Source organism: Ambystoma mexicanum, chromosome 3q (genome assembly GCF_040938575.1).
Source record: "Ambystoma mexicanum isolate Mex_15411 chromosome 3q, UKY_AmexF1_1, whole genome shotgun sequence".
Taxonomy (NCBI): domain Eukaryota; kingdom Metazoa; phylum Chordata; class Amphibia; order Caudata; family Ambystomatidae; genus Ambystoma; species Ambystoma mexicanum.
This window is the reverse complement of record NC_090926.1, coordinates 278,586,049-278,609,227: the sequence shown is the minus strand read 5'-3', so window position 1 is coordinate 278,609,227 and position 23,179 is coordinate 278,586,049. Positions and strand designations below refer to the sequence as shown.

Sequence of the window (23,179 nt, the reverse complement as noted above, 5' to 3'; positions counted from 1 at the left end):
AGTTCGTAGTGTGAATGAGCAGCCAGACCTATCTCAAGAGGGGTAAATGTGAGCTGTAGAGATGTAACACTGACATTCACACTTACAAGTATCCAAATAACACTTATACTCAAGGTTTTCTAGTAAAACAATGTTTTATTTAACAGTTGGTTTTAAATAAGCCTTCTTTAAAAAGGGCAATATGCAACAATAAAAATACACTTCATAACACTTCCTCAGATTTAAGATAAGCAAGTAGATACCTTTTTGGGATGCCTCACACACACACTCCCTACATCCTGAGGTGACTTCAATTACTACAGCAATGTTTGGCATTAAAATATCACCTTTTGCACTTATACAATTCTGAGGTTGTGGAAAAGGAAAAGGTTAGGGAAGGAAAAAAGGTTAGCAGGTTCTCAGAGGATGTGAATACTTTTCTCCCAATGAAGTCTAGATTAGATCTTTCCCAGCAATACACGTTAAACATATGCACCACCTATGAGGGACGAACCAAAGTCAATGGGTTAGAAGAGTCTGCAGGGAGCCAGGACAGCCAAAGTCAATTTGAGCAATGTCTATGGAGCTGAGGCACTTCTTTAGATAGCACAAAAGTCTTTCACAATGTTTTAGAGAGTTTGTAGAAAAAGAATCACTGTTGGGCCACAAGCTGTTAGACCTGTGAAGGGCAGAGCTGAAATCAACTCTGCAGAATGCAGCTGTTGCAAGTCTCCAGTGAGAAAATGCAAGCTACAGACACAAGAGGTAAGTACCCCTTAGTCAAGACAGTACCTTAGGTTTGAAGAAGAGGATCCAGCTGGCTTCTGTTCTGGTTGCTGTCTTGCAGATATTGGGTTCCTGGGCCTCTGTCGTGGGGACAAGAGGGAGGACGTCTGAAGGACTCCTGCACTGCAGTTTGAAGGTCCCAATCAGGACAGCCAGCCACCCACTGGGATTTGTCCACATTCAGGCAAGGAAGAAGACAAAGGGCTGTGGAGTGTTGGACTCCTCCCTTGCTTCCTGCGTTCACAGACAGACTGGAGCCTGGGCGGCGAGTCCTGGGGACTCCTGCCGAAGATGAAAATCACACAAAGGAATATCACACCCTGGATGTCAGGGGAAGGAAGAAGGAAGAACAGGAAACACTGAAATGGTGAAAAAACAAGACAGGGGCCATTTTAGTAAAATGAACACCCTTGGATGCCTTTACTGCAACTGTGAACACTGCCTGCGGTAAAGGTGCACCGAATTAGTAAAAGGTATTACTGCCACCAGCCATTAAAGGTAAGCTTGTCCATGTAAGAGAAATGTTACTGTTTTAGTGTGAAAGGGGATACATTGTATCTCCCCAGCACGCCACAATAAGTGGGGTGTGTTGGTTTCACCAAATAAAATGTAAAAGGGATCCAAAGATCCTTTCTACCCTTGGAACTGTAGTTCTCTCAAGGTTAGCCAGAGAAAGTTAAAAGGGGAGCCCTTAGGGCAGCACAGCAACAGCAGGCACTTATTTCCAACAAGTTGTCAAAGAGGATAACTTTAAAAAGACACTATGGAGAGTCTACAAAATGACACCCATAAAAAAGAGTAAAAGGTTCTGTGAGTGTATTAAAAGGTTCCCACTCACAGAGGTTCAAGGAAATATAATCCACCAGCAAAGCAAAACGTTCTGGGGTTGACACCATTACTATGAAATTCTTTCCTAACAATTGCTACGAAAGATATTAGATTTGAAACTGCGCACTGGCCAAGTATAAAAGAATCCAAAGAACTACAGGTTAAAAGAGACAGAGAGAGAACCTGTGTTGGCAAAAGCCAAGGGAATACAGAAAGTAGATTGAAGTGGATCTGGGTATCAGTTGCGTGACCTGTAATGGGTGGACAGTGTGGCCAAATAACTATGCCTAGATCGAATAATCCCACTTGGAAAGAGTCAAGGAAAGAGAATGTAAAGAAGGTTGTGTTTTGCAATAGTTGTTGAAGTGAGTTGTAAATGTAGAAACAGAGCCCTCAATGTGAATTATTGAAAAACCTGGATAACTAAAGATTTTAACTGGTATTGTTTTAAAAGCTTGAAGATTTTAACTGATATTGTTTACTCTTCGGGAAGGGAACCCAGAGAATCTAACCAGAGCAAGGCCTGGATGACCGAGAAGATTTGAATTGGTAGTGGTTTATTTTTATTCTTCCTTTTTAAGTTGAAAGATTTTTACTCTTGGGGACAGAAACCCTGATATGTTGTGAACTGAAGTAAACTTCTAGAGAAGAGAAACCCAAGACTTTGTGAAATGTGGAGAACACTTGGAGAAGGGAACCCCTGAGACTTTGTGAACTATGTTGAACTCTTGGCGAAGGGAACCCTCAGGCCTTTTTGGAACTGTTCTGAACTTGGGGAATGGGAAGCTGAGTCTAAACCAAGAGCTGGAAGAAGCTCAGAACTTTATTTTTCAACACTTTCTTTTTACTGCTGACATCCCTACACATTGTATACAGTTAGTTGTGAGGGCAAGTATAGGTGGTGGACACAGACCGACTTTTTATTTGAACTTACTTATGCAGACTATGCTTAGTTTTCTTTAGGTAGGGAAATCCCACCTTAGTATAGTGCAAGTTAGGTGTTACTCCATCCTGACATATATGAAAAATAAAGCTTTCGATTAGAAAGTTGAATCTGTTGTCTGTGTCTTACTTCATGATGCCTTCACATAATACTGTAGTTCGATATACAAAGGTCAACCAATGTGCGTCATTACATCCCTCACAGCACCAATGAATGGCACTCTAGTTTCAATGAACAGCAGAAGTGCAGTTGTCTTCCTCAGGGCCACAGTAAAAGGCTACACGTAACACAAAACAAAAAACATAGAAAATTTTAACTCAGCCCCAAAGCAGTGCTATGAAAAGGAACAATATTGGGTGCATAAATGGAAAATTACCTGTATTGTCTCAGGTAAATCCATCTCAATCTGTGTTTCTGCTTAAATAAAGTCTCCATTTCTAAAAGCAAAAACAGATAAAGGAAATGAATCCCTTTGTCAATTATAAACACCTCATTACACAAATAGAAACCACCAAAAGCGAGGAACATGCAGAGTGGTCCTAATCAATCACTTGAAGACGAATCCAAAGGAAGTACATGTAGTACATTCTGTATTGCATCGGATCCACCAATGGCATGGTCTAGCATGTACAAATATGTCCTGCCGAGATTCTTAGGCAGCACCTACAACAATAGTAAAACCTAAGCATGAGCAGCCTGTAGTGTGTTACAACCATTGGTAAAACACCCAGTAAATGTGATGTGCCAGGTCATAATGTCCAACTCGAAAAAACACCACTTACACATCTACGGGTCAAAAGTCTCTGAACTTATGAGATTGAGCAACACACTGCAGCGTTCACTACACTGTGGAAAACTCTATGCCTAAGTAAACATTCAAATCTGATGTATGTTGCACACTGACAAAAAAGGGGACTAAAAATGTACCACTGAATGTGACAAACTGCAACACAGTGGACATCTTGTGCAGGCCTAATACACATATAAGTCTTGCTCCAAAAATAAAAACTCATGTATACCATTAGTACTCAGACTATCAAGCAGAATAGCTATGCCTGCCATTACAAAAAGTCTATATGCATAAATAATCAACTGTGCTAAAAGCTGTCAACCATACTATCAGGTCCAAAACCTAAACACAGCCAGCTGGACCCAAGTAGAGGGCATACCAAGTGTACTGAAGGATCAATTTATTAACCTAAAAGCAGAATTAAACTCATCTACACAATCCAGCAGCATATGTCAGCCCTGGAACTACAGTGTCCGATGTGCAACGTTGACTAATAATCAAATGTCGGCCAAATACATAGATCTATGCTTACTGCATGCTCCTTACAAAAATACAGACCAGTCCAACTGGTCGTTCAAAACACCAATATATGATTGAAGTTGATAAATCTACTGCTGTTCATGGCTTGCCAACAATGCATCGATTGATTCACTTCCCTCTGTTAGCCACAATTCTTTCCACCACACACCAATGAAAATCTTCTGGTGCGTGGTTGAGTTCACAAAAGTGTGCCACCATTGGAGCTGTTAACACCTTATTTCAAATGTGTGAGCCCATGCATGCACCCATCTTTGCATAAAAATAACAGAAGACAAGAATGTTTGGGTGCTGCAAAATAAAACGCTCCAGTCCTGTCCCTTTGAATGGAATGTCCCAGAAGTATGGGGGAAAGGCGACTCTGGACTAATACAGTAGTCACTACGGTGAGTAACATTTTCATTCTGTCCAGTGCACATTTATCAGCCTGATTGGCAGTCTTCTGCCTCCAAATCAGCCTCTGGTGTCATTAGTCTGTAGTTGGCGGCTTCTCCTGCAGACATGTCTCCCAATTACCCCCTACACAACATTCTGCTCCTTCCCCCTGTAGACTTCTCTTTCTTCCAAGGGCTTTTGGTAGCTGAGCCTAGATGTTGGTGTCCTCCATTATCTGCAGCTCCCCTGCGAACCGGGTAATAATTAACCTCCTCTTTCCTATAACAGGGACCTGCCTATGGACTTTGTCACAATACTTGAGTCAGAAGGTTTTCCTCATATACTTTCATGGTACAAAGTATTTAAGAGTTTACTTCCCTTTGAAACTGTTCCATATTTGATTTTAAGTCTTAGTGTGGGTCCCTTTTTATATAGGGAGTATATTTTCTGTTTACTGCATGGAGAGAAGTACTGCTCTACTTTAAGTAGGGAATATCCTAAGGGAATCCATGTCTAACCCTAATTGTTGGTCTTATCAATCACTAATTAAAAATCTCGCTAACGCATGGCTTTAACTGTGGATTTGACTACGCTTGACAGCATTGTTTCTTTTTCAGATTTGTTCCCAAACCATTTCCCCTGTTTGGGATGAAACATTTACATTCCTCATCAAGAACCCTTACACCGAAACTCTAGATTTACAGGTGAGCTTTCAACCATGTCCTTCACTCCATTCCTTCCACCCATCCCCTCTGGTATCCTTCCTCTTGTCCAAAACTTGCCTAGAATGTTTCACAAAATCTCTATAAATTCCTTAAAGTTGGGCTGCAGAAATCAACGGTAATGTTGTCAAACTTTATACATCTATTTAAAATTCAACATAGATTACAGTCAACTATTTCATGTGCAGTAAAAGCATTTTGTTAATATGCAAAGCTTCTTTTTTCCTTTATGCTTCACTGTTTTGGGTGATGTGTGCTTTAAAAACCACTGATCATATTCAGCCTTTCATGAGAAGTTGGCTATACTTAATTGACATAATGGAGAAAATTCCACAAATGACAGTTTGTGTAATTTATATTCTAGAAATCCTTCATTCTACTTCAAGCAAAATACAAGAGCCTTGCAGTGCAAAATGCAAAAAAAATGATCGAAGGAAACTTCTCCTTCAACAATGTGATGTGCTTGAATGGAAGTTAAAAAGCAAAACTTTCAGAAAAGATCAGTGTGTGGCAGCAATTCAGCAGAAATAAAAAAGATCTCCCCCACCCCCTAAACAATTTCGTACTTTCATTGTCTGGAAAGTGTGAATAAAGAAAACCACCAACTATGAACACTGGAAAAACCTCATTTATTTATTAAAGTAACAAGTATGTACCTCACTTGCATGTCACCTTCAGATCACTATGAAGAACTATGATGTATGTGCCTCGCTTAGCAGGAAAGGTTGACCACTGGAAAGATGGTGGATGATCAAATAATTTTTTATGGATGCTGTCACTTTTTGAAATTAGTTTACATGTGTTGTAGGTTTCCTGTGTGTATGTTTGGAGAAAGTCTGATCCCATTTTGGCCTTTGGCTGTCATGGTGGATGATAAATGCTTCCTTAAAAAGTTTAAATTTAGGAGGTCTCTTAAAGACCCAAGGCTCTTTAAGTCCTTCAGATGTGATGTCAGGAAGTTGAAAAGCCTGGGGATCCAGCACGATTCCAATCTTTTTTTTGTTCTCCAGCATAGACTGTTAAAATTGCCAGGAAAGTACCTGACTCCAGTTATTCCATTCCAAGTGCTGGAAATGGAGAACATTTGTAAACAGCAGGAGCTGGACTATAGACTGTTAAAATTGTCAGGAAAGTACTTGTCTCCAGTTATTCCACTCCAGTGCTGAAATTGAAGAACATTTCTAAACAGCATGAGCTAGAGTTGATGCTCTTTACAGCAGCTGCAATTTGCTGTGTAAAGGAGAGGTCACATTCAAATAACATTGCAAGGTGTTTTTTAAATTCTGTTAAAGGGTGTGGCTTATTGTGAAGGATGTTACTCTTGTGGTTGAAGTATAACCTCGTCCTTCGGGAACAAACTTGTGAGGGGAAGGTTTAATGCAGTAGGTAGTTTGTAAGGTATTTGATGTCTGCAGTAGATTTTTCAGTACTGTGGTTATCACATAGGGAAGGAAGGACACAATCAACTTTCCCAAGTCTGGATTTAGGATGTCAATATGAACCTCGAAAGTTGACACAGGGCAGAATTCCGCAAAAGGATGGACACTTTGATCTTTCCTGCAATGTGAAGCTCCATTCTTTCCAACTAGTTAGGTATTGCCTGCAGTGCAGAATGGCTTGCGAAGCATCTCAAAAGGTTCGGTCTCCTTAAGGCTTTAAGAATGAGGCTCCATGCATCACATCTTTTTATGCGCATGTCACTATAAAGTTTCCCTAACAGGCATACCTTTTCCCTGTTTTCTACACTTGTAGACAGGTTAGTAAAGTGTTTCTTTGAAGTCCCGCTAGGTTTTTCCTGCCCCATATGGTGACTCCCAAAGAAATGCATTTATTCTAATGGCATCCCTCATCTATGACATTCTGCCTCCAGCGTCAGCTGCCTTCAGAAACATTTTCGCCATCAGGGGCGCACTCTGCATCAGATCTGCCCAAAGCCTCTATGCACCCCGTGCCTGACTTGATGTTGAGGCCAATATATATCGAGGTGCCACCCCTGTGACCTGAGGTTCTTTTCTTGACATATTCTGTTCCTTTGAAGGACACAGCTTGTTAGTTGTTTGTGTTAAAATGCCTAATCCCCATGAAGGCCTCCGGCTTCAAGCCCTACGAGGATTGCAACCAGCAAATGTCGGTCCCCAACCCCCACAGGATTTGTCTACACTGTCTGGGGGAGAAACACAATCCCCCTGACTACAGGTCACGGCACTCCATGCACCCTGTTAGGAAAGATTTTCTTTTTGCACATTTCCCACCATAGATTACTATGGAACCCCCATTCTTTCTGCCTGTTTTGAACCCTGTATAGATTTTTGGAGGTCAGTAAAGCCTTACAAGCTGATGGCAGCTGTGTCATTTTAACCATCTGTATGTGATTTTATCTGTGTTCTTTTGCATTTACTGCAAATAAATGGCTACTAAAGGTGGCTAGGACCCTAAAATGGACATGCCATGATATCTTTTGCTTGTTCTTGGCTGTATTGTTGTTTGGCCTTTTTCCTACCTTCACAGGTCATAAAATGCCTTATATAGCAATCTCTTTCCCGGGAAAAGCCCCTGCCTTCACAGGCAAATAGTCCTTGTGTGTGTGAGCCAAAGGAAAGGGCTGGAACTGTTTAGTCCCAAACCACAACCTCTGGTACTTGAAAATCTGTGGCCGGACGGATGTGATGACCAGTGGTAGTCCATGATTGGACAATCCTGGCCTGGACGTCATTTGGGGCTCACCAGGGGTGGCAGCTGCGACCTCTGGCACGGCCTCTGTGACTCCTGGTAAGCGATTGCAGAGTCAGTGTCAAAAAGGAAATAATGCAGGTTCTTAGAGCTGGCTTTATTTTTTAGAAATCTCCCTGTTCACTTTAGCTTTCACTTATGTGCTGTTTTGTAAAGGTGCAGCTGGGGATGAGTGTTTGTCTATACAGTCCAGACAGACTGGATGCCCCACATCCAGAGCTTCTCATTAAGAATTAACTTTTCCAATGGATGGTGTCCTCCGAAGGATTCCTCATCTTAGATATGTATTCTTCTGCTTTGCAGCTTTTGCAAACTTTTTCCCCAGCAGGGGGCGGCGGCATGTGCACTGGCATTGATGGTCGACGAGTCATAGGGCCACATTCCGAGATTGGTGGTAGTCATAGCGCTATTAGCGCCATGACTGCCACCAATAACGTGACCGGCACCGGTCTCGTTCAATGGGGACTTACCGGTGTAGTCCGACCTTTGCGGGACCGATAAGTCCCCATTGAAGAAGCCATTCCCCATTCCCATTTGAGGCCCCATAGAGCTCAATGGGAATGGGGAAGGCGCTAATGACGGTACCGCAAATTGCGGTTCCGTTATTAGCTCTGAGGTCCCTTAGTGGGTCCCGTCCATAACGGCTGGTCAGACCAGCCGTTACTGGAGGGACCCACTAAGGGACCTTGGAATTGGGCGGTAAGGGGTTACCGGCACCGGTGTCCTTACTGGTGCCGGTAATCCCTTACCGCCCACCTCGTAATGACCCCCATAGTCTTCGTGATTGCATGTGACATTGATGCGGGTACAAAATCGAGAACTTTATTTGTATTTGTATTTATTGTGTTTTATATAGCGCCTTTGTCCAAAGCGCTTTACATAGGACAGTCAACAATATAATGAATCTGAATGCAAATCAGCATTCATAAACAGTAACATTCAAACTGTGTTCATAAATAGTAACAATCAATTATCATTCTTGGGAGTAATCAGTCAATCAGTGTTCATAAACAGTAGCAATCAATTAGCATGCATAAGTGTAAATGAATCAGTGTTCAAAGCAGATGAAATCAATTAGAGGACTGTAGCAGGTGGGTTTTTAGAGAGGAAGGGAACAGAGGATAGGAAGTAATGGAGCAAAGAGACAGGGGAAGCATGTTCCGGTGAAGAGGGGCTAGGAGCTGGATTGAGTGAAAACGGGATTGGGCACAAGGGGGATGTGGGACATTGAGTCTAAAAAGATTAGTAGAGTAGAGTGGAGGGTGCTAGATGGAGAGTAAAATGGAAGGAGAGATGCAAGGTAGTCAGGTGCAAGGTCATAGAGACATTTGAACACAAGACAGAGAAAGTTGTATTTAAGTTGAGAGCAACCCTTTCCCATACACTTCTCACACAGAACCCCATGCAACCACTTCTTCACACAGCAATCCGCATGTACTTCACAACGTAACAACAGACAAACAACACATAACCGGTATCGACAGTACATGTGAACTCAAGCTCAGCGCACAGTGAAAACCCAAACTGAAGTTGCCAACAGGACATCACAGCTCTCACTCTCCTGCTCCCACTACAGCCTACTAAACACCCCCCTAGCCCCTGCCTTCCTCTTTCAGATCCGCCAGAGTGCCTGCGGACCACTTCTGGTGGTGATGGTGCACGGTACAAATAAATATCTTTAACATTAACATTATTATACAATGACTCTCCTTTAACTCTTGAATAGTTTTTCTAGTCTCTAATCCCTAACACGGTTGTGCAAGGGGAAAAAATGATAACTGAGATCACAGGGTGCATGACGTCCCATGCTGGGGGAAAATTAGAGCTGCAAAGCAAGAGAATATATTTCAATGGGTTGCTTTTCTCCTGCAGATTCCTCATCTTGATAGATATCCTCGGCCAGCTCTACTGCTCGGAAATGTTTTCGACAGGAGGCGTAGTAGACCTCGACTCGGTCGCCGATCATCGATCTGTGCTGCTTGGTGCTCGATTGTTGGCTATGGACATGACGTCAGGTGTCATGTATATATAGCACGTCACTACGCCCCTTCAGTTCTTTTTTCTGCACGCTGCATCAGGAACATGACCTCGAGTTTCACTCAACTTTTTTTGTCAAAATCGACTCTTTTTCTCTTCAGAAAACCTCAACCGCAATGTTAACTAACTGGATTTTAGGCTTCAAGAGGTGCACCAATTGCCAGGCCAAACTGTCGGTGAACGACCCCCAGGACGTTTGTCTGTTGTGCTTGAGTGTGAGTCACGACACTGTGACCCGTGCGTCATGTTAAAAAATGCAGCCGAAATCCCTACATGAGAGGGCCGGGACGGAGGAGCCCCCCCCCCCTGAAAAGGGGAAAGAAAAACATAAAAAAAAAACAAGAAGCAGTCCCATTCAAGAAGCCATTCTTCTTCGCGAATCCAGCTTATCGTCGGAACGAGGTAAGCCCTCGGCATGGACAGCCACTCGGGAAGACTGGGGAAGTTTTTAAACGCAAATGCTGGAAATGTTTAAACAACAAGCTGCTGTAGGTGCGGTCCCCCACCCCACCCGACCAGCAACCATTGGCAGCAAAAGTGGTGCTCGGTGCTCCCAACCCCACGCTAGCATGTCCATCTGCTCCACCGACATCGACCAAGCCTTCGGGCTCGACAATGACAAAGGCGCGAAAACAACCATCGGTTGTCCAGCATAAGGCTGATGTCTACGACATCCATTAATCCTCAAAGCCTTCCTCAATGCCAAAAGCCATTACACCATCGCCGAAAACCGCCCCGTCGACATCCACGGGGAAACCCTTGGCGCCAACTACCAACGACAGTTCCTTTGTACCACTATCAAGGTCAAGATTCTTTGAGTCCATGCGGTCAATCTTCGATGTCGACCAGCCCGACGACCAAGGGGATGTTGACCCTATCTATTCTGGCACCGGCGGTGTGATTTATTCGACGAACAGGCGGAATTGTTGGCACTAGCCCAAGGATCACAAGACACCAGTGGACTAGATACATCTCCAGATCTAGAGCTCCAGCAAGCTCAGCCCTACAAGCAAACTCATGTTAAATTCTGAACCTTGGTGGAGAAGGTGGTAGACACCCTAGGCTTAATATCTTCTGCTGCACCCCTTCAGGGGTACGAACTCATGGACATACTGGACGAAGGTCCTACAGTTGAGCTGAATATGCCTTTTAACCCGACTATGGCTGACCTTCTAGCCTCCTTATGGCAACACCAATGCGCAATGGCTCCTGTAAGCTCCAATTGCACAGGAAGATACAGGCCGGCAAGAGGAGATTCTTATTTCCTCTCTACACATCCCTCACCGTAAGGGCTTGTTGTGCAAGCTGCCACTATCACCACCAGACCTGCAGCATCCACATCTAATCTGCCTCTGGACAGAGAGGGTAAGAAACTGGATTCCATGGCCAAGAACGTTTTGACTTCAGGCAGTATGGCCTTAAAGGCCCCTAATGTGGCTTGCGGTTTTGCCAAATTCTCTTTTGGCTTCTGGAAAACTGTGGAACAAGCTATCCAGTACATCCAGGAGGGTGAAATGCGGGATGGTTTTATATGTTTATGTTTATTGATTTTATATGGCTGGTGGAAGATGGGAAGGAGGTAGCCTAGCAGTCATTGCAGATGGGCGTGGACGTGGCGCACTGCGTTGGCTAGTCAATGAGGTCGGTACTAGTGATGAGGAGACGGGCCTATCTGAAAACCTCTGGCTTCTCCCCAAATGTCCAGAACAGGCTACTGGACATGCCCTTTGAGGGAGATATGCTTTTTGGTAAAAACAATTTAAAGAGTCTAAGATTGCTGCTAAATCACCAGTCCTAGCTGTGCAGTGGCCAAGCCTGCCTTCAACTTTGCCTCAAGAGGCAGAGGCTATAGACACTATGTACCCTATGGCAGGAAGGTGCAGCTCCCGCAGGCTAGGCAGGGGCAGAGGCATTTTACGCATCCCAGAGGGGGCAGAGGGATTTCTAGAGGCCAGCAGCGGGGGCGGCTCTGCCCTCTAAGCCACTTTGATTTCCTCTCCCACGACTTACCAGTTGGCAGGACATTGGCACCAGTGGCAGGACCTCCAATGCCTGGGCCCTGCACACAATTTGGTGGGGTTATTGTCTGCCCTTTTTTAAAAAGCCACCAGACAGACCCCAACCGCCTCAAATCCAACTGGGATAGGAGCTCCAGGAAGAATTGAGAGCCCTTGTTGAAGGGTGCCGTGGAAGAGGTACCTCCCAGTCAGAGAGAGTCAGGCTGGTATTCACTGTATTACCTGGTTTCCCATGAAAGTAGGTAGTCTACATCCCATTTTGGACCTCAGGGCTCTAAACAAGTTCCTGAAGAAAGACAAATTCAGGATAGTGACGTTGAGAGAAGTTCTGCACGCTGTCGAACTTCAGGACTGGCTGGTGTCAATAGACCAACAGGACGCTTTTTTACATGTGCCGACACATCAAAAGCATTGGATGTTCCTAAGGTTCCTCATAGAGGACAAGCACTATCAGTTCAAAGTGCTCCCCTTTGGGTTGACCTCCACTCCAAGGGTCTTCACCAAGCTCATGGCGGTAGTAGTGGCTCACCTCAGGAGATCCGGGGTCCACGTATTTCCTTACCTGGACGACTGGCTGATCCGGGGGAAGTCAGCAGGGCAGGGTTTGTCACATCTTTTTTTATTATTTTTTTTTAAATTTGTTTTGGTTCAAATATTGAACCTTTCAAAAATAAAATACAGAATTCTTTAGTTTCCAAACTTAGTTACATTATTTACATTTTGAACTCATTTCATCTTTGTATCTTCACAGACACTTTGCAACTTCACTTAAATCGACAAAAAGCAGGAGAACCTCATACTTCATCAATGGTGAATAGTACCTGGAGGGAAAAAGGAGTGAAATACATTTCAAACTCTACTGTGCTTCTGCTGATTTATGTGATCAAATCACATCATTGTGTTACACAGAAAAATATCTTGTATGGACACCAACAACATCCTGAGCTTATGTTTCTGGTTTGAATATCTCATCGAGAAAGTAGGATTTGTAAAGAGCCATTGCCAAGCTTGACTTTCATTCATTGGCATTAATAAAGCAGTAAGTTTGCCAAAATTATTCTTACGCATACCTACAAGGCTTGTGCACGTGAGTAGGCAATGGTGCAAGGTCTCTTTATGGGATTTGTCATTACACCAACGACAGTAATTCTGATTTTCTGGAATTTGTCGCCTTCTCGCTAAAATATTTTGTGTCCCCCATAAATTTAATCGAAAGCGTAGATACTGATTGTGTATATATGGCGATGGACATTTTTGTAGATAATCTGCTAGAGTGCCAATTTTTTTATGTCCAAAAAGATTTATATCAAAGTCTTTCAAAGTATTACACTTGTCTAATGTTAAGATCCAATCATTTTGAAAGAGTTTGGTTTTGGCTCGATTGGGGTTACATATTAACGTTTCTAAAGTAATGTCGGCATCCGCCAGAATAGTCAAGGCGTGTCGAGCCCATTTACCTGGAAAAGTATGTTTTGCTGATAGCAAATACCGGGCTAAAATTCCCAAGGCGTTGATAGTTGAAACGTTTAACAAGCATTTTCTTAAGAAGTTACACCTTTTCCATTGTACATGAGAGAACAATGATACTAGCCCTAGTTCAAATCAAATTATAGCCCTCGGCGTGCTATTTGGTAATTGTAAGACTTTTTTCCAGAATTTGGACTCAATTACATCCCAACACCTTCGATTGTTTGGTAAATACGCTTCAGTGCCATATGATAGCAGAGGGATCGCTTTTTGTTTAAAAAAAACAATATGTTTATAAGAGTATTTAGCAAACGTATAAGTGAGAATTTTTTGCCTAAGCTATTAGGGTTGTAATTTCCGTTGAATAGACCCTTTTTGTTCATGGTCTTTCAAATTCTTTGTTACCAGTACTCCCAGATACTTGTATAACAAAACTCTTTCAAGAGTTTCACATCCTAGCCACCACTGGAAATGGTTGATGTTGACATTTGTATTGTTCTTACAGACCAAAATTTGCGTTTTAGCTATGTTTATAGTGAGATTGTTCTTGCAGACGTAGTGCTCTAAAGAGTTTAGCATATTCTGTAATCCAATAGGTGTTTGTGACAATAGGATTAGATCATCAGCATATAAAAGATAGTTGATGGGGTGCTTGCCTAAATTAGGTGCATCACTCATGATTTGCAGAAAAGTTTGTCTCATATCAAGGATGAACATGTTGAATAGGGTCGATGCAAAGATGCATCCCTGCTTTAGGCCTCTTTGAGTTTGAATGTAATATGATAGGGTGCCGTCCAAGGCTAGTCTAACTTGCATAGAAATGTTGGTATGTAATAGCATAATCAGTGCTAGCAAAGAGGGTGGACAATTGTATTCTTTTAGCTTTGCATAGAGTAAAACCCTATTGATCGAGTCAAATGCGACCTTAAAATCCACAAATGCAATAAATAATGATTGCTTTTGTATTGCATATTTTGATTTGATCGCGATGAGGATTGTGATGTTCGGCGTTGTGCCTATTCCTGCCACAAATCCAGCCTGAAAGGGGTCCAACAGCTGGTTGTCTAAAGCCCAGCGATTGAAATCTTTCAGAATAATTCAGACAAAGATTTTACCAGGCGCATCTAGTAAGATTTGTGGCCTTTGCCGGTCACCGTTTTTATATGAGTGAGTGTCTCCATGTATCTGGGATAGTTTGGGAATAATTAACTAATGTGAAGATGTTAAACAGTATCTTCGCGCATATGGTCGGATGTAGTTTGAACACATGGTTCGTGAGGCCATCTAGGCCACATGCTCTAGATCTACTTATCAATTTTATACATAATGATATATCTAGAAGGTCAAAGGCTAGGTGGAATTTTGTCGGTAATGATAGCGAGTCAAGGCTCACACAATTTAAAGGGGGCGCATAGAGGTCAGAAAAATGTTTAGCCCACTTGCCTTCAGTGACACGATTGGCCTGAATTACCCCTGGGTTACCTTGAGTCATTTGATTCAGGATTGCCCAAGTTGTTGCTGTGTTCTTAGATTGCAGTATGCTTAGCATATTGGCGCCATCTTATTTGATAAAGAGAGGCGCGTTTTGCTCGTAACCAATTCTTATATTGTGTTTTTATGCAACCCAAAGCAGCATACCTGATTTCAGTGGGCAATTTTATAGCCTCTCGTTTGTCCGCTCTACATTTCACTTTCCTATCCTTCAGGTCTTGATCATAGCTATTGATGGGGCGTTTTTGACTAAATTCCTTTCCCGGGTTGCCTTTCAACATTTGTGGCATCTTGTTGTAAAAGGTATTATCTGGTTGAGATCCTAGAGTTATTTGCGTTATATTCCTCAATAGAAAGTTGTCATAAAGCCACCCATTTGGTTCCGAGCATCAGAGTCTGTTTTCGCCTGCATTGATGGTTACGCCAGTTAGGTGAGCAGCCATGTGGACTCTCCCCTGAGTGTCGTTTGTCAACCATTTAGTTGTTAACTGATCATGGTCGCTTGCATTTACTTTCAATACTCGAAAATCTTCTACAGCGGGAAAGAGGGTGGCACTCACAAAGATATAATCAATTATGGCAGCACTGCTGCCACAGCGGCAGGTGGAGTGGGTAGGCATGTCGGCTTCACACATTCATTAAGCATGATCAGATTAAATGTTTTAGTGAAATGAATCCAAGATTTTATCCTACTAGAAGCTCTGGTGTTGGATTTCCTTATGCAGGTCAAATTTAGATCACATGCTAATATTATGTGGTGAACCGAAACATCTTGTGATATCAATATCATTAGATCAATGAGATCTTCCATGAACCATGTGTCCGACATGCCTGCCGGATTCCAATACAAATTTATTATTGCATAAACACAATTATAAGCCGTGATTTTTACCATTTGCATGAACTGATTAGGCATTGCCCATGTCTCTGCATAAGTTCCAGCTTTAACTTTGCTTGCAATTAGCAGGCCTGAGGTCGGGCGCCTGTGAAGTGCTTTCCTAGCAGGATTTAAGAATATATAATAACCATCCCACAGGGGGGGTTCCAATAGCCGTGTCTGTTGTAACAGTATGATGTCATGTTCCTCAAGGTTGTTTGAGTTGCCTATCAAGTGTTTGAAACCTCTAGTGTTCCAACTCATTAGTGAAAGAATTACAGGTATTTTTGTACACCCCCTCCTTTGCATGAACATGTAAATTGGGACGCCTGATTGTTATGTGTGTGAGAGATTTTTGCATTTGCGACCTCTCCTCTTGTAGATGGTGTTCCTATGCTCTGAGCTTCTTCCGTGAGTATCATGAAGCCCAGGTTGATTAGATGTTCTTTTGCTAGCCATATCGTATTATGTATGACTCTGGAGTGCATCCATAGTCTTACAGATGACAGGCTATGGTCCTTTATGAACTGTACTAAGGTTATGTCCGTTGGCATGATGTCTTCCAGCTGTGGAATGTCAGAACAAAATTGCCAACACTGAGCGTCTAGTCATATCATATTGGGGCATAGGATGTGGGCGACAGGTCAATGTTAAAGAGTAGAGGGCATGACGTTTGAGTGCTAGATTATGGACTTTTGTACTGAAGCCACCACTACCTTGCTTGCTGGTAAGGTCGGCAACTTTTTTCTCATTTGAGCCCATCATGTTAGCAAGGGCTGTCTGTATCAACTGTAAGGCTTGAGCTGGGAGAGAGGTCATGTCTGGGATATGATTGGGTACTTGGGCGACATGCACTTCATTGACTTGGGCTATTGGAACACTCTGCGGAATCACCAATACACTGGTTGAACCCGGGATATTCCTATAATCTACTCCTTGTGGATTTGCGTGGATTGAGTCAGAAACGGCTTCCTCCACAACAGCTCCCAAAGACACTTTTTGGGGCAAAGGGAGGGTCTGCGCCTGAGTGTTCACCACCCGCTTCCCAATAGCTGTGGTCGCTTGGGTTGAAGTTACCTTATTCTCTGCCATATAGGCATCCACCGTTTTGGGAATCTCCTTACACTGGGTTGTTTCTACCACCAAACTTTCAGAATTTCCTGTTTCAGCAAGCGTATCACTCGATTGTTGCTGTGTTACCGCTTTGACGAGATTATCTAAAGGGGCGTATGGCAAGGTCAATAAATCATTGGTTTTTGAGCCACAACCTGCTTTCTGTACTTCTTGACGGAGATATTTTTTCGTTATCGCCTTAGATGTTATGATAGAATTGTTCTTTGGCTTTGGTAATGTAAGAGCCTTAAATAACTGTTTGGTTTTGGATGTGGTAGTTTTAGTCAAAGAATCCTGATTCTTTGACAATTTGGTGTGAGCAACTGTATCATGTGGAGCTGTTTTGACATTATCAAAGATGGTATAGGCAACCTTCTTCTTAGGTGGTTTCGGAGGAAGCTGCTGAATATCCTCTACCACTATTGGGACCATATGCTGTGGAGTGGGCCTAGCATGTTGCATGTCTTCTACTAGATCTATCATCAAGCTGGAAGTATGAGGTGCAGTGCTCGCATCTTGAATGAGGCCATGGATCATTGGAATGACACTTTCGGGAGGCATATTCGAAGAGCCATCACTGATCTGTGTGCCCTGAGATGTGCTCTTCCACGTGAGCTCCTCTTTTCTAGTCGGTCCCATTACTTTATTCTGGCAGAAGATTGAGGTTTCAGCCTGCCATTGTAGAAAAAATTCTATTTGGGTATGTTGTATATTCATTTTGCCCTTTAATGTGTTAAATAGCTTAGTCATAGTCTGAAGGGCTACATTCATGGTGGTAAAAGTAACTTCTAGTACTTTAGTCATCGGGTCAGATTGTGCCGTCCTGTGGGGCGTTTTAGGATTTTCTTTCACTTTTCTTGGAGTGGATGCAATATATGAGGCTATGGAACTTATATTTGATTGACTTGCATCAATGAACAGAACCTGGGATCTCGACAAATTTTCATGCATATATTCTACAGAGAAACTCAAATTCGGCAAATCAATGTCAATCACAACCTCTTCTTCCTTCGTTGACTGTAGAGTCTGTGGAGTATGTGGTTGAACTGTGTTTTCAACTGTGAGAACCGCCGTGCTTAGAAGCATGCTGTCTATGGGGGAAGCATGCATGGAGGTCAACTCTGATAATAGTGGCGTCTCACGCTCCGGGACTATGGTCTTCACTGGGGGAGAGTTAGAGACCATTTCTCTTGCTGCCATCACCGTCCCTGTGCTTGGCAATATTTTTTCCTGTAATTTCGTTGCGGTAGTTCCAATTCGCATGTCCTTACAGTATTTGCAAATGTCAGCAATTACGTCTTCCTTACAGGCCATCTTTTTCAATTTGGAGAGTGTTCTGCTCTATGGTGTGGAAGTTGTAATGTTTAGAGCACGTTTGAGTGCGCTCACTGAATGCGAGCGAACTCTTGCGGCATTTCCAGGCGGTGCTAGAGGCATGCCTGTTTTTAAAGACGGAACATTGAATTGCATTGTGCTTCGCAATTCTTTTGGGTTGCAAAGAGGCTGTGCAACGGACCGCGAGTGAGTATCCAAAGACTCACCTCTGCACCTACGAAGCCGCGGCGGACCCACTGGTCTCTCTCTCACCACCTCGCCGAACTCGGCAAAGAGGCAAAGAGGCACTCAGCTGGTACTCCACCCGGTGCGCGCACGCTGGTGCCTGTATTTGGGTCCTCATGCCAAACGGGGGCGTGGCCTAATTCGGCAATGTAAAATATGATTTCGTTCTGTTGTGTGAGAAAGTCTTCAAAGCACAAAATCCCAGCAGGTAGTAGAGGCAGTCCTCTGGCAAAGAGGCACTCAGCTGGTACTCCGCTCGGTGCACACTTCCCTACTAGAGCACACTTCCCTACTACTGCAAAGGCTGGGCTTCTCCCTGAACTTGAAGAAGTCCCATGTGACACCAGTCCAAAGTCTCCAGTTCATCAGAACAATACTAGACAGTCGGATAGGGACGCTTTTCCTCCTGAAGAGAGCTGACAGCATAGCACAGATGATACATTTATTCCAGAACCACGCCACTTTACCAGCGGCATCTTTCCTCTGTCTGTCTCTTAGGTCTCATGTCCTCCTGTATTTTTTGAATACTTGAGGCCAGGCCTTGCATGAGATCCCTTCAGTGGCTCTTAATGTCCAGTGGTCCCAGTACCTGGGAGCCCTCACAGATTGTTGGGGAGGAGCTAGCGCCTTTGACTAGCGCCTACCTGCACCCCTTAAGTGCTTTACAAATTAGGCAAGACTTCTAAGCACTATAGCACTGAGAAAGCTTTTTTTCATGAAAAAATAATGCGTGGCCAGTCACTAAATAAATAAAGATAGTTATTTGCATCTTATATTTCAATCCTAATTATTAGTTGAATTCATTTGTAAAAATGTTACATTGTGTTCAGTTTTCTCAGAGCCCGGTAAAGAGCAGGCTCTCTGCCAAAAAGGAATGTGGCTTGCGCTAAGAATGGATCGCAGAGCTCATGCAGTGTTGCATCACTGAGTCTAAGGCTTGTAGAGAGCATGAAGTGGCTCAGCAGCTGTGCCTGTCAATCGCAAGCCAGTGGAGACTAAACAAGATTCAAGGCACAACAGAATACTATGGGAAAACAGGTTTTTTTGTAGGAATTACTGTACCACATCAAATATAATTATGTTGAGTAAGTGTTGAGAGAATGGCGGGAAGATGTGTTTATGTATGAATGTTTATAACATAGTAAATTATGCTAATCAAAAGCGACAAAGTATTCCTGCATATGCAGCATAATGTCATGTAGCTTGTCCCAAAAGGAACCTGGCCATGCAGCACTGGAGACTCTGCAGCATCCCTTGTATGGCAAGAAGAACAGTTTTGAAGGAGCTTTAATGGTATCCAGTGACCAAGTAAAGAGTATTTAAGCCCCAGGGCCAGCACCAGTCTTCAGGACTTGGGAGCCAGCCACGGAGGACGGAATGCTGGTTGGACTTCCCCCAATCCTCATGATCTGTAAAGATTAAAGTTTTGGTATCCCTTGCAAGATAGACTCATGGCTTTTAATTCCCTAGAGGGGTGCATTTACTTGGTTTATGGTGATTATGGCTCCCCTCTATTTAAGGGCTGCCCCTGGAAATTGGGGTTCGCTTTCAAGATCCTCTCAGAGTGTCCAACCAAGTGGTCCTCGACCTAGACTGGTGGGACAACCACAGCAATCTTATGGTGGGGGAACCCTTTTGGCCTCAGACCTGAGTGGTCACGGATGCATTTCTGAAGGGTTGGGGCACTCAATGCGAGGACTTGTAGGTGAGCCGCTTTGGTCAGTGACGTTAACCAGGTGGCACATCAAAAGGCTAGATTTGCCCCGTCTCTCAAGCGGAAGCATGTCCTGGTTCTTACAGACAACATGGTGGCCATGCACTCCTTGAACAAAAAAGGTGGCGTGCACTCCCTTCCCCTCTGCACAGAAGCGATGCAGCTGTGGTTCTGGCTACTGGAGAACCGGATCTTGGTCTCGGTAGTCCATCTGGCGGGGACAGTCAACAATTTGGCGGATGCTCTGAGCAATCAGAGCACGGTCTCACACGAGTGTGAAGTATGCCAGGAAGTCCTGGAAGAGGTCTTCTCTCCATGGGGTACCCCAGCAGTGGTTCTGTTTGCCACAGAGTCCACCAGGCAGTGCAAACAGTTTTGCTTGAGGGAATTCCCTGCGAATGGTGCACTGGAGGACACATTTCTGGTGGACTGGACTTTCCCTCTCCACTACGCCTTCCCTCTGATTCCTGTAATTCCTTGGGTGCTTAGGAGGTTGAAGCCCCGGACTGGGCGAGAAGAACCGGTACCCCGATCTCTTGGATCTAGCCATCTGTTCACCTCACTTGTTGCCTCAGCGTCCGGATCTCCTGACCCAGTCGGAAGGTCAAGTGCTTCACCCGACCCTAGATTCCCTGAACCTACATGCGTGGCTCTTGAGAGGATGAGGTATGATGACTAGGATCTCTCAGAGTAGGTACTTGAGGTGTTACTGGCTGCACTCAGACCATCTACAAGATATTTGTACGTGTGCAGGTGCAGAGGATTTGAGGCGTGGTGCAGGGAACACAAGATTGACCCCATCTCTTGCCCCACCACTACAGTAATGGAGTTCCTTCTGCCACTGGCCTCATCCGGCCTTCAGGTTACCACAGTCAAAGGATATTTGGCAGCTGTCAGGTTTTCACATTTTGTATCTCACGTTGGCAAGGGCTCTATGAGAATAGGCTGTGTGAAATATAATTTTAGGAAAGTTAGAAAAGGGGTTAGTTAAGTGTTGTACAAGCCCTGGGTAGAGAATTAAAGATTTCATTTTCTTTTCTAGACTTACTCAATTTTCTTTAACTCACTTTCATTATAGAAAGAGGAAAAGCTCCCAAGTCAAGATGGTGGAACACCTAGCCAGTAGTGATTGGTTCAGTTCACAGCAGGCAGCATTGTGTTGTCATTTGGAATGTTCTAATTAGTTCTAAACTGCCTTTCATTAAAGTATTCATTAGAGTAGGTCATGTTTTCCTTAGCTCTGTGAAAAATACAGTAAAAGTATAATTAAGATTGTAGAATCTCTAGTTGTAAGTTTAGATTCAAGAACAAGGAAGCAGAAAATTAAAGTGAACGAATTTCCAGCGTGAACCAGGAAGCTGAAGTTGCAGAGTTCTTTGCACATCTTTCAAGGACTGAGCTAAGTTAATTCCCAATTGTGAAATATTCAAAGTATGGACTGTTGAACTGAGCTCAATTGAAGTTTTAGGAGAAATCTGTTTTGAATGTATTATATTAATTTTGAGTTTCGTATATTTATTTTGAAGAGTAAACAAGTTCCTTAAGGAAATACGCCAAAAGACATTAGCGATTTATTCTTTGATGTAAATAATTGTATTATATTAACAAGGCGTGCGGATCATTACCGTCGCGTTACTAATGTACATAACAATTCTAAAACAAAGAACTGACAGTTAATAGTGGTTCTCCGTATGAATTTTTCCCGGCGCGTGTTGTATTTATCTACGAGCGAGCGCGGACATTAGGAGAAAGGAACCTCCGATGTCGCTCGTGCGTCGCGGCCATTTTGTGGACTTCCAACACTCTTCGTTCAATTTTCTTCGTTGCTTATTGTACGAACAAAATCCTATGAGAAGTATATGTTGTTTACTCAGCGTTTGTTAGATGATCAGATTTTAACTTTCCACAGTTATCGGCAGCTTCAAAATATATATAAACAACAACCAGAGACATGCTTTGACTAGCATACACAGCGCGAACGAGAAGGTGTCAGTTTCAAGTAGCTTATCTGACGAGTGTTCATCCACGCAGAAGGGCAAGTGAGAGCAAATGACCAGAATTTACTGAAGACATTATTTAGAAGAACTCGCAGCAGTCTATTTTGGAAAATACCTTCTAGCTGAATGTAATAAGGGCTACAACGAAAATACAGCAGGTAATTTAGAATAAGAAGATAAAAGTTATCATTCACTATAGCCTGTAAGGTATCACCATTAATCACAATGTTGTTTTTTGGAAAATAATTAAAGGATTCAAGACGTAATGAGATCAAGGGAGAAGATAGACAAGTTGAAGATAAAGTATTGAGAGTACCACAGTCATCTTACACGTTCTTAGAAGCAGCCTAATGGCAATGCAAGCTTAGGCTACAGGTAATTAGAATCAATAGTCAGTGAGAAAACATCAGATGGATGAATAGAAAGGTTTTAAAAGGTGTATTTTCCTTTTAGGAACCCTAATGAGTTGAAAGTTCCAGTGAGGAAAGTCTGAAGTACCTGCAGTGGGAGTTCTTGTCTTTTGTTGTTTTCTCCATTCCCCTTTTCCCTTGGGTTTGCCTGGCCAATAGTTTTATAAAGTTGGATTGTTGAGCAGGAAGGCTTAGGGGGTTTGGTGGGCCAGCTTCACTCCTGCAGGATCCAACTACTTCAGTTCCTTGACAGCAGCCTTGTCTGTGTTCAAAAGGTCCCCGGATCAAGGTTCTTTTTTTACTATTCGGGTCATTGCCCAGTTCCTGAAGGGCCTTCTCAGTAAATTTCTGCCAATTCCCTTTGTTGTCCCAGATTGGGATATAAATCTGGTTTTGACCTATTTGGTGGCGGCTCTGTTCGAGCCCAGGCACTCCTTTTCCTTAAGGCTGTTGTCTCTTAAAACAGCCTTCTTAGTTGCAATCACTTCAGCCAGGAGGGTTAGTAAGTTGCAAGCATTGATATGATATGGCATTTATAACGTGCCTATACACAAGTGCTTCAAGGCGCAACGAGGCAAGGGAGGGGAAACAGAGGGAAGACAGAGACAGCGATCCTACTAGGCCAGGTGACATTGAGATTGTGCAAGTACAGGGGAGGGGCAAAGGGGAAAAGTGGAGGGGGCATTGTGCTGGAAACCTCAGTTTGTATGGTTTTTCCGAGAGCATGTTTCTCTGTCAGGCCTGGCATCCTTCCTAAAGTAGTTTTGGAGTTTCACCTCTTTCAATCTATTGATTTGCCTGTCTT

The 23,179-nt window shown here is 43.3% G+C and overlaps 1 protein-coding gene across 1 annotated transcript in view; it reads left to right on the top strand.

Annotated features, from left to right (window-relative positions):
- Nucleotides 1-23,179, top strand: part of ESYT1 (extended synaptotagmin 1) — a 1,383,482-nt gene that overhangs the window by 1,085,247 nt on the left and 275,056 nt on the right. The window contains exon 24 of the mRNA XM_069653762.1: nt 4,856-4,942. Coding sequence (XP_069509863.1) covers nt 4,856-4,942 — 87 coding nt within the window. The remainder of the gene's footprint in view (nt 1-4,855; nt 4,943-23,179) is intronic.